General features: G+C 36.3%; 1 protein-coding gene across 4 annotated transcripts; it reads left to right on the forward strand.

Annotated features, from left to right (window-relative positions):
• Positions 1 to 776: 776 nt before the first annotated feature.
• arfip2a (ADP-ribosylation factor interacting protein 2a) lies at positions 777 to 10,944 on the forward strand. Of its 4 annotated transcripts, XM_081369822.1 has the most exons (11): positions 826 to 990; positions 2,717 to 2,821; positions 3,106 to 3,162; positions 4,214 to 4,322; positions 4,431 to 4,493; positions 5,993 to 6,073; positions 6,391 to 6,503; positions 7,032 to 7,253; positions 7,392 to 7,549; positions 9,316 to 9,490; positions 9,595 to 10,944. In XM_081369822.1, exons 2-11 carry the CDS (start codon positions 2,726 to 2,728, stop codon positions 9,748 to 9,750), a joined length of 1,230 nt encoding a protein of 409 aa, XP_081225948.1. In that variant the 5' UTR covers positions 826 to 990; positions 2,717 to 2,725; the 3' UTR covers positions 9,751 to 10,944. The 4 variants fall into 4 exon arrangements, with proteins under 4 accessions (XP_081225950.1, XP_081225951.1, XP_081225949.1 ...); XM_081369824.1 differs by lacking the exon at positions 4,431 to 4,493 and having other exon boundaries at positions 777 to 990; XM_081369823.1 differs by lacking the exon at positions 3,106 to 3,162 and having other exon boundaries at positions 818 to 990.
• Positions 10,945 to 11,229: the final 285 nt, after the last annotated feature.

An 11,229-nucleotide genomic window follows, 5' to 3' on the forward strand; every position in this document is an offset into this window, starting at 1 on the left:
TTTAGTTAAGCCCCTTTCGCACAGCGCGTTGATCCCGGGAAATTGCCGTAAAATTGCTAGAGTGCCTTCTGTGTGAACGCAAACACGTCCCGGGATGGTTTCGGGATCGATGCCGGGATGGGGACCTAGTAACATTGCCGGGAACAGCCACGGAACGCGCCCTGTGTGAACAAGGTGGACGCACGTGCCATCGCACGGGCCTTTCTACAACCTATGCCATATCATATGGGGAAGGAGCCACTCGGCAAATCCAGTGGCGCTACTGGGGAGTATGGACTTGTCTTCGTGTGACTGAGAGTTATCAGCAGAACTGACATCTGACAGGACTTATCACATCCTGACGTCACGTGTCTTAACGGGATGTGTGTGTGAACGCACTCACAGATTCCGGAAAATCACTGGCAGTGTGAATGAACCAAAATCAAACAATCCCGGGAGTCCGGGACACATTATCCGTGTATTTTCCGGAATCTCTGTGTGAAAGGGGATTTGGTGTAACGGGTTAAGCTGTCGAGCTGTCACAATGATGCTATCATTCCTGAAGTGATACTGACACCTCCTGGTCATACTAAGTATAATAGAAAGGCTGTTTATCTCGGGCATTTCGTTTTACATAAAGCCGCGCATCACATTTAACCTCACAGAAATTTGTATTTCTGTTAGGATTGTATTCTGTGTAATAATAATAATAATAATAATAATAATAATAATAATAATAATAATAGTACTATTGTTTACTCTCTATTATAATGCTGTTAGTATGTAACGACGCTACTACAGTAACCCTGAAGAATTTCACATCGTCACTTCCGTTTGCAGAGAACTGAGAGGATTTGCGTTACCGAGCGACCGAGAGGATTGACAGAAGAGTCTGTGGAGATTATTTGCCATCCGGACATCCATTAAAACACACACACATCGCATTTTGATCATGGAATAATTTTAAATGTGGCCCGTGTGGTTCGGTTCAGCGGTTAAGACGGCATACAGGTTAGTAAAGCAGCGGCAGATGGGTCAAGCATCCTCTTCTCCCCGGTGTGTGTGACACGTAGCTCAGCTGCAGCGGCGCCGAGAAGAGGACGCTTGACCTGCTCCGGCTGAAGCGCGTCATGGCGTCTGTTCACATCACACACACACTGTAGCAGAAAGTATAATCCATCCCTTCCCCCTTTAGTTAAGGGCGCAGTTTTTACCGATGCCTATATAGTATGCTAGATTTTTTTGTGTGTGTTGGCCCCCCAGTTCATTGCTTATAGACTGGGCTATAGATTCATCATGCAATGTATATTGGTCTTCTAATAAAACGTCATTGTTGATTGTGTAATTATCACTCTTTTATTAAAACTTTTACATTATAGTATATGTTAAAACATATTTATATTTCAACACATGCTTCACTAAGACTTTTAATATAGTATTTATGTGGTATTAGACACCAGAGTTGGTTGATGTAACCAAAAAATCTAACTGTATGTCTGTCTGTCTGTCTGTCTGTCTGTCTATCTATCTATCTATCTATCTATCTATCTATCTATCTATCTATCTATCTATCTATCTATCTATCTATCTATCTATCTAATCTATCTATCTATCTATCTATCTATCTATCTATCTATCTATCTATCTATCTATCTGTCTCTGCCTGTCTATCTGTCTGTCTGTCTATCTGTCTTTGTCTCTATCTATCTGTCTGTCTCTGTCTGTCTATCTGTCTCTGTCTGTCTGTCTGTCTGTCTGTCTATCTATCTATATCTGTCTATCTGTCTCTGTCTGTCTATTTGTCTCTGTATATCTGTCTATATCCATCTGTCTCTGTCTATCTGTCTCTGTCTATCTGTCTGTCTGTCTGTCTGTCTATCTGTCTGTCTGTCTGTCTGTCTGTCTCTGTCTGTCTATCTATCTATATCTGTGTCTCTGTCTGTCTATTTGTCTCTGTATATCTGTCTATATCTATATGTCTCTGTCTATCTTTCTGTCTATCTGTCTCTGTCAGTCTGTCTGTCTCTGTCTATCTGTCTATCTATCTGTCTCTGTCAGTCTGTCTGTCTCTGTCTATCTGTCTGTCTATCTATCTGTCTCTCTATCTGTCTCTGTCTGTCTGTCTGTCTGTGTCTATCTGTATCTCTGTCTGTCTGTATCTATCTATCTATCTATCTATCTATCTATCTATCTATCTATCTATCTATCTATCTATCTATCTATCTATCTATCTATCTATCTATCTATCTATCTATCTATCTATATCTGTCTGTCTGTCTGTCTGTCTGTCTGTCTGTCTGTCTATCTATATGTCTCTCTATCTGTCTGTCTCTGCCTGTCTGTGTCTATCTATCTATCTATCTATCTATCTATCTATCTATCTATCTATCTATCTATCTATCTATCTATCTATCTATCTATCTATATATCTATCTATATATCTATCTATCTCTGTCTGTCTGTCTGTCTGTCTGTCTGTCTGTGTCTGTCTGTATCTCTGTCTGTCTGTCTGTGTCTATCTGTCTGTCTATCTATATGTCTCTCTATCTGTCTGTCTCTGCCTGTCTCTATCTATCTATCTATCTATCTATCTATCTATCTATCTATCTATCTATCTATCTATCTATCTATCTATCTATCTATCTATCTATCTATCTATCTATCTATCTATCTATCTCTGTCTGTCTGTCTGTCTGTCTGTCTGTCTATCTCATCTGCAATGTGTCTTTTTTTATAGATATCCATCATGACAGACAGTATTTTGAGCAAAGCCGCCACTATGGAAATACCCATCAACAGCAACGGGGACACCAGGACGGCAGAGGATGACAGTCTTGAGCAGGTGTATATCCACTGCCCATCCAACCTACTTTTCATTTCAGGCCCGCTGCTCAGTTACGTCGTGAACCAGACCTGATTGTGATGTGACGTCCTGTTTCTGTGGAAATTGTGTAGCTGGATCTGAAAGGCCTTGAATAGTTGGCTTAATCACACATTTATGAGCCATTGTAAATATGACACTGTTCATTTTAGTTGTGTATTTCAGCATGTTTGTCTTCTCAATGTATCTGTTTCACCATCTTTTTTTTGCACTGTCTTCACATTTTATGTTTTTTCATGTCACAGGGTGCACAGATTGGTGGGAGCTTAGATGAAATTGTAGGCACACTGCCAGTGGCCATGGTGAGGGAGAGTTTGTGGGTGTCCTCGTATGTTGGAGACCTATTCCCTTTGATTTAGTGTGGTCGATGATTTGCATAGTTGCACAAATAGTAATCATTGAGCTGTCATGGGGCTTGGGAAAATGTTGGTGCAGGATTTATCACAAACGGGAGCTGTTTACTGGTCAGAAAAGTCAAGCAGAGACATGGAAAGCAGTCATGCAAATATTTTTATTTGCATGTGTTTTATAGTGACTTCTGATTTTTTATTTTTTTTTCTTAATAGGGATTCTCTGAACTAAAGAGGTCTGGTTAATCAATGTATTTATCAACCAACTTGATAAACTTGATAAACTTGAATTGCCACATTTGTTTTTACAACATTTTATAAAAGTTTTAAGGAGAAGGTAAGGGTTTAGTATTAATATAAGGCCATATTTTTTAATAGGAATAAGCGTCTAGTCTAAAGCAACATATTTTTGTGTTTAAGTATTTAAACACTATATATAAAGTAAAAATATATATATATTTATATATATATATAAAATTGTATTTATTTTTTACTTTTTTCGACTGTCATCATCCCAGTGTTATTGTTAACTAAAACTATTAAAACTCGTTGATAATTTAACAAATCTGAAATAAAATTATATCTAAATATTTGATGAAGAACTCTAACTTGAATAAACATCAACAAATTAGTAATATTGCCTTAGCAACTAAGTACTGAAATTACTAAAACTGTAATAAGCATTAAAGTAAAAATAAATAAATAATAAAACAAATACAAAAATAAAGCCAAAATAACAAAAACTTAAATTAACATAATTACATAAACATAATTACTAAAACAAAGTAAAATTAAAATAAAAACGGAAAAAAGCTCATTTAAAATGTTAATAAATATAATAGTATACACCATGAATAATGCTAAAATAGCTCTGTTCCATCCACTCTTTTGATACCCACTTGTGTTTTCCCCCCACCTAGTGTGCAGAGTTTGTGCTAAATGTGTTTTCATCTCTGTATTGTAGATTGTAATATACTGTGAAATTAAATCTCATCGCATCTAGGACTTGCAGCAGGTGATGGTGTCTGGACCGAACCTGAATGAAACCAGCATTGTGTCTGGAGGCTACGGAGGGGCAGCAGAGGGCATCATACCCACCAGTTCCATCAAAGGTAAAGAGCACTTAAATAGTTTAAAATGGTGTCTGAATCTGATCTTGATTTGAAGCAGCATCTGAGACATGTGGATAGACTTACATCTCTGGTGACGTATATGTTTAGGACCAGCTGTTCGTTTCAACCCGGAGTATTTTGACAGAAGATGTGGTAACACGCCCAAACCAGGTGTCTATGCATGATAACTTGACAGGAGATCTTTTTTAGAATCTCTACAGCTTCCCCCCCTCTCTCTCCCTCAGTGTAAAATGTGTTTGTCAGCATTTTAACAGCAAACGTTTGGCTCTTTTCTACAGGGTGCTGAGGACAGTCGCATGGTGGATGCATGTTTGCATATGCAACACAACCCCTTGTTTGTTTGTTTTAAATTTACTGTAAACATATGTTTTGTAACAAAAGTTTGTTGTGAGCTGAATGTGTTTGAACTGTGAAATACACAGTGGTGTTTCTTTATGCTCAGTAACATGGTTGGCCGTAACACATTAACATGGTGCTGAAACACATGCCTGAGTACCAAACCTAGCTGACACGGTCAGTGGCGGTCCATGAGGAGTTTAATTTGATTTATTATGTTTAGTTGAATATCCTTTTTGATTGATCAGTTTACTAATCAAATGAGCCTTTATTAGCGTCATCTGGAATTTGTGAAGTATGTAATACAAATAATTAAATAAATTGAAATTTGGAAACAAAAGTTACTTTAAATTTCATATTAATTAAATAATATTTTATATATACACTACCATTCAGAAATGTGGGGTCAGTAAGATTTATTTGAAAGAAATTAATACTTTTATTCAGCTAGGATGCATTAAATTGGTCAAAAGTGACAGTAAAAAATTATAATGTTACAAAAGATTTCTGTTTAAAAAAAATGCTGTTTTTTTGCTGCTTTTTTAAATGATTATTCATCAAAGGATCTTATTCATAAAAAAATATGTTTTTCACAAAATATTTTTTAACTGTTTTCAACATTGGTATTATTAAGAAATCTTTCTTAAGCAGCAAATCAGCATATTAGAATGATTTCTGAAGGATCATGTGACACTGAAGACTGCAGTAATGATGCTGAAAATTCAGCTTTGGCATCACAGGAATAAATCACATTCTAAAATATATTAACATTTAAACTATATTATTTTTTACAATATTTTTGATCAATCAAACTTTAAAAAAATCTTACTAACCCCAAACTTTTAAACAGTAGTGTTTATTTATATTAATTTTATTTACCCCAAATTATAGAATACATTTCTAATGACCGCCACTCTACACAGTCAGTCCTTTAGCAGCAACCTGGTTTGCCGTTCATTTTCATCCTCTACTTCCACCTTTTATCACCTTATCATTACCTTTATATAAAGGTATACATTTCCTCTCTTTTGCTTTCCTTGCTCTTATAAACCTCTTATTTTTTTGTGCACAACTCATCATCATAATCTTCAATATTGTTATTGTTTTATGTACATTTTGATAATACCCTCAATGAAATAATTTTTTTCATCAGTTTACTAATCTCAACTACAACACAGTTAATGTTACAGTTATTGTTAATCATCTCTATTACCCCCAAAACACTTAATATTGCAATTTCCTTAATGGTCTTTCAATTAAACTACATCTCCATCTCATTCCTCCACCCGTCCACTGTTATTCATTCATTTCAGACATCCGCTCCAAATCCAGGGGTATCACTCCCAGCAATTCAGCTGCCAGTCGGATAGCAAACCAGCCAGGACATTACCCAGGTATCCCAGGGCCTCCTCACCCTTTCCTGCCACTGCGAGACACCTTTTTCCTCCAGCCCATAATTAGCAGTCATTACTCATTTACTGTCATCACACCTTTTATTCTTGCCCCGATTCATTTGTCAGCCTCAGAAATATCAGTCTCTAGTCTGATAAAGGTGCATTGTAGTAAAATTGTTGTGATTACTGTTACCTTATAGACAAAACTGGGTTGTGGTGTTCAAAAGAGTGTTCCTTATATCCAAAATGTCCAATTTGAAATGATATTGTATTTTGGGGTATGGCCCCCTATTTATAGTACATTTTTCTACTCTCAGCTCCCAGCATGCACCACAGCAACAGCAACCCAATGATGTCAGAGGAGGCCACAAGAGGAGTAGCTGTAGAGAAATTTGACAGCGTGAAAAAGTGGAGCATTAACACGTACAAGGTAGAAAACCTACCGCATGGAAATAGTAGTTTAATGTTTTATAAGTCTTATGCTCACCAAGGCTGCATTTAAGGAAAAATACAATAAAAACAGCAGTATTGTATATTATTATTGCAATTTAAACTGTTTTTAATATATTTTTTAAATGTAATTTATTCTTGTGATGTCAAAGCTGAATTTTCAGCATCATTACTCCAGGCTTCAGTGTCACATGATCCTTCAGAAATCATTCTAATATGCTGATTTGGTGCTCATGAAAGATTTCTTATTATCATCAATGTTGATAACAGCTATGCTGCTCAGTATTTTTTTTTCAGGGTTCTTTAATGAATAGAAAGTTCAAATGAACAGCATTTATTTGAATTTAAGATCTTTTGTAACATTATAAATGTTTTTACTGTCACTTTTTGATTTAATGTTTTTTTGCTAAATACAATTATTTATGTACAGGTATTTAGGATTTATGAGAATGTTAGGTAAAGCCATTATGGGATTCACTTGTATCTGCTTCTGTCTTCTCTTCATCAGTGCACAAAACAGATGTTTTCGGAGCGCTTCGGCCGTGGTACGAAGACGGTGGACATGGAGCTTGAGGCTCAGATCGATGTGCTTAGAGAGACTAAGCTGAAGTACGAGTGTATTCTGAGACTAGCACGTGATCTCACCAACCACTTCTACAACATGGTGCAGACTCAGCAGGCTCTTGGGGACACTTTCGCTGATCTTAGCCAGAAATCCCCTGAATTGCAGGTACTAATTATTTTTGTATCCCCTGTTCTGGCTGCAGGTGTTGGGCCAATTTATATTTAGTTCCATATTACTACTAGTACTGAATCTTACCTTACCATAGTGTCTTATTTGCCCTAACTTAAACTTAATCCCTTGCAGGATGAGTTTGGCTATAATGCAGAGACACAAAGACTGCTATGCAAGAATGGAGAGACGCTCTTGGGTGCCATCAATTTCTTTGTGTCCAGCATTAATACGCTAGTCAACAAAACCATGGAGGACACGCTCATGACCATCAAGATGTATGAGAATGCAAGGTATCCAAAGTTTGATGTTAATGAGTTACATGTAACTTCATGAGTAAATGAGTGAAAGTATTATTAGCTGCTTAAAGGGATAGTTCACCCAAAAATGAAAATTAGCCTACCCTATATACTGACCCTTAAGCCATCCTAAGTCTATATGACTTTCTTCTTTCAGCCAAACACAATCGGAGTTATATTAAGAAGATATTCTGGCTCTTCCAAGCTTTATAATGGGAGTGAATAGTAACTGAGATTTTGAAGCCCAAAAAAGTGCATCCATCCATCATAAAAGTAATACATACGGCTCCAGGGGGTTAATAAAGGCCTTCTGAAGTGAAGCGATGCGTTTTTGTAAGAAAAATATCCATATTTTTTTATTTATAAATCATTAATCACAAGCTTCTGGTAACGTTTACGTGCATTCACGAGTCAAGTTCCTGCGTATGACGTAGGATGTAGGAGTAGCGTAAGCTTAGCTGAGAGGAGACGCCTCTCGAAGTTTAAACAAATAGGGCTGGGCAATAAACTCAAGTTTCTCCGACATTTCTCTTTAAAAATTATTGTTTCTAATACGTGACCGGTGATTTTTTTTGCTCTATCCTCTGTGCTTCCACATTTGTCAAGATGTCATGTGTTGGGTCAGAGTTCACTCTTCCGTCTGTTTACAGTTTCTAAAGTTATAAATATGAATATTTTTCTTACAAAAATGCTTCAAAAGGCCTTTATATTAAACCCCTGGAGCCACTTGGATTACTTTTATGATGGATGGATGCGCTTTTTTGGGCTTCAAAATCTATTCTATTCTATTCTATTACTATTCACTCCCATTATAAAGCTTGGAAAAGCCAGGATATTTTTTTAATATAACTCCAATTGTGTTTGGCTGAAAGAAGAAAGTAATATACACCTAGGATGGCTTGAGGGTGAGTAAATTATGGGATAATTTTTATTTTTGGGTGAACTAACCCTTTAAATAAGTTTTGATTCGGACTGCCAAAAAAGGTCTGCAAAATAAATATATGATATATAGATTGCTTAGACAAATTAATCACATGTATCAAAATTAGCTGAGAAACCCCCCCCCCAAATGAAGATAAGTCAAAGACTTGTTGTCGATGACAAGTATTAGTAAGGCATTACAAAAAGGGCAATTATAAGTCAACGTGTTGCTTTATTTCCTCATCATTCAAAATAATCATATTCCTAGATCCAGTCCAGTCCACAAGAATTCATTTTGCAATTTGTCAATCTGTATTCAGTTTCAGTTTGTCAATCTGTATTCAGATTCTGGCCTTTGCGTCATGTCTTGCTCTTTTTTTTTTTCTTCTTCACATCTTGCATCATAAGCATCACATTTTAAGCCAACCTGTTCAACCTTTAATGTGTTTTTTTTTGTTGTTGTTGTTTTTTTAAGTAAAAGGGATAGCCTAGTTCACCCAAAAACTCTGTCATTATTTACAGTAGATACTTACCCTCATGTCTGTTATTCCAAACCTTACAAAGATGTTCTTTCTAATGTGGAACATAAAAGAAGGTATTTTACATGAAATGTCTCATTGTTTTGTGTCCACACAATGGAAGTCCAAAACTTTTTTATACATACCGGTTTGGAACAACATGATGGTGAGTAAATGATGACAGAATTGACAGCTCTTGTTATGATGTCAAGGGATTCACAGCCTGTACTTGTAGGAATTTCTTCTTTTTTTAGCCTAAGATTAGTTATATAGATTTTCTGAGCCAATTTATACTAGTGAATAAATATGTTTTCGTTTTAGACTGGAATTCGATGCCTATAGGACAGACCTGGAGGAGTTGAGCGCGGGTCCGCGGGACGCTGCAGCCATGATGCGCATTGAGATGGCTCAACAGCAGTACCAGATCCAGAAAGACAAATATGAACGACTGCGCAGTGATGTCACCATCAAACTCAAGTTCTTGGATGAGAATAAGGTACCATGTTGAAATCCCTGGTGTTCACATCTTGTGTTTCATACGTCAGAGTTATTCCTGGCTTTTGTCATAGTTTCTTCAGATTTCTGTATGTTGATTTCCAGGTGAAAGTGATGCACAAACAACTCCTACTGTTTCATAATGCTATCTCGGCATATTTCGCTGGAAATCAGCAGCAGCTGGAACAGACTCTCAGACAGTTCAACGTGAAGTTGAAGCCACCGGGTTCTGACAAGCCGTCGTGGCTTGAGGAACAGTAATCACTTTGTCAATGTAAAGAGACACTCAAACATGGAAACCTGAAAATAGATGGATGGGGATGTAAAGAGATGCATTATATGTGATTTGTATGAATGATTAAGACAAGAGAAGTGGATGTTTTTATTTTGCCAAACCCTGGAAAATGTTCCGTTTTATTTAAAGCCAGAAAAATCTTCCGATGAATATTGATTTGACTAACCGTGGTTATGCTTTACAGCTGCCTTAACTTACTTTTAGGTATAGTGTATGGGCTGTTTAAAGTAAAATGACATGGAACAAATCATTCACTCTCTGTAAAAACATTCACATTTGATGAGGCATTCATAGTCATATTCACAAAACTGTCATACTCCCCTCCCAGGCCAGTTTATATATTTTGTTTTGTCTCGATAGAATAGAGCTGAAAGGAATGAATGTTGTGCTTGTGCGTTTGTTTTTAATGTAAGGTCATTTGGGGGAAGAAAGGAAATTTGCTCACGGTATGTGTCATAAGAAGGTTAATATATTTATATTATGTAAATTGTGAAGTCCCACATATGAAATTAAAACACATTTGAAGGCGATATAATCTTATAAGTATGTATTGTGATGTTTATCGTGTCTTGCATGTGTGTCTTTTGCTTTTTCTGCCACAAGCAGCAAGTTTCTGAGCAGTGTCTTCAAACTCTGCCGGCTGGCAGCAAACGCCACTGGTAGAGTCTGCTGCCAGCCGGGAAAGACTTAACCGCTTTTCCTGGATTGGATTGTTATTCCCTTGGCTCTTTACTCATAAGAGTAAAGGGCTTGGTTTTGGTTTCACTGTGGTAATCAAATTGGGTCAGGCATTTTTTCTTGGAAGAAATGGTGTGCTTTTGTATTTGTATGTGTTTGCTTTAACAATAATTTGTTACGTTTGCAAGTAGATTTTATCCGTGTTACACAATTTGAATATTGATTCAGCAACCATGCCTGGTATTTTATCTTCTTAAAATGCTCACAACCCATTTTTTGAGGGTCTGTTTCGACAGAGGTCTTTTCTAATAGACATTGACTAGATTGTTAAAATCAATCCAGTCCTATACTGTACATTTTGTAATATTGACATTACCTGATTTTTAACTTGGTTTTAATCAAGTCAAAAATATTTAATATGACTGAATTGCTGAGGTTGTCTTCTGAAATTATATAAAAATGTCTCGTCACCCGAGTTAAAGCATTTGTTTTCGTTGTTCTGTGATAAACACCTATTTTTTAAATTTACAATGCAATTTCTGCACTGTAAAAAATGACCAGTTGACTTAAAATAAGTGAGGAAATCCATTGCCGTACAATTAATAAGTAAATAAACTTAATGTGTATTTAAAAAAAAAAAAGGTTATGTGGAATTGTCAAGTTCACATAACTTAATTTTTCAATTAGGCCTACGCATGAAGTTTATTTACTTAATAATTTTAATGCAACGGATTTCTTCACTTTTTTAAGTTAAATCAACTGATCGC

The sequence above is a fragment of the Scardinius erythrophthalmus genome (assembly GCF_964197995.2).
Source record: "Scardinius erythrophthalmus genome assembly, chromosome: 7".
In the NCBI taxonomy this organism is placed as follows: Eukaryota; Metazoa; Chordata; class Actinopteri; order Cypriniformes; family Leuciscidae; genus Scardinius; species Scardinius erythrophthalmus.

Excerpts from the sequence above, each read along its gene's own strand:
- arfip2a (XM_081369822.1), top strand. The coding sequence starts at position 2,726 with ATGACAGACAGTATTTTGAGCAAAGCCGCCACTATGGAAATACCCATC. Across the intron at positions 4,494-5,992 it reads TGGTAACACGCCCAAACCAG|ACATCCGCTCCAAATCCAGG; the intron begins GTGTCTATGCAT and ends CATTCATTTCAG. Across the intron at positions 7,550-9,315 it reads AAGATGTATGAGAATGCAAG|ACTGGAATTCGATGCCTATA; the intron begins GTATCCAAAGTT and ends TTTTCGTTTTAG.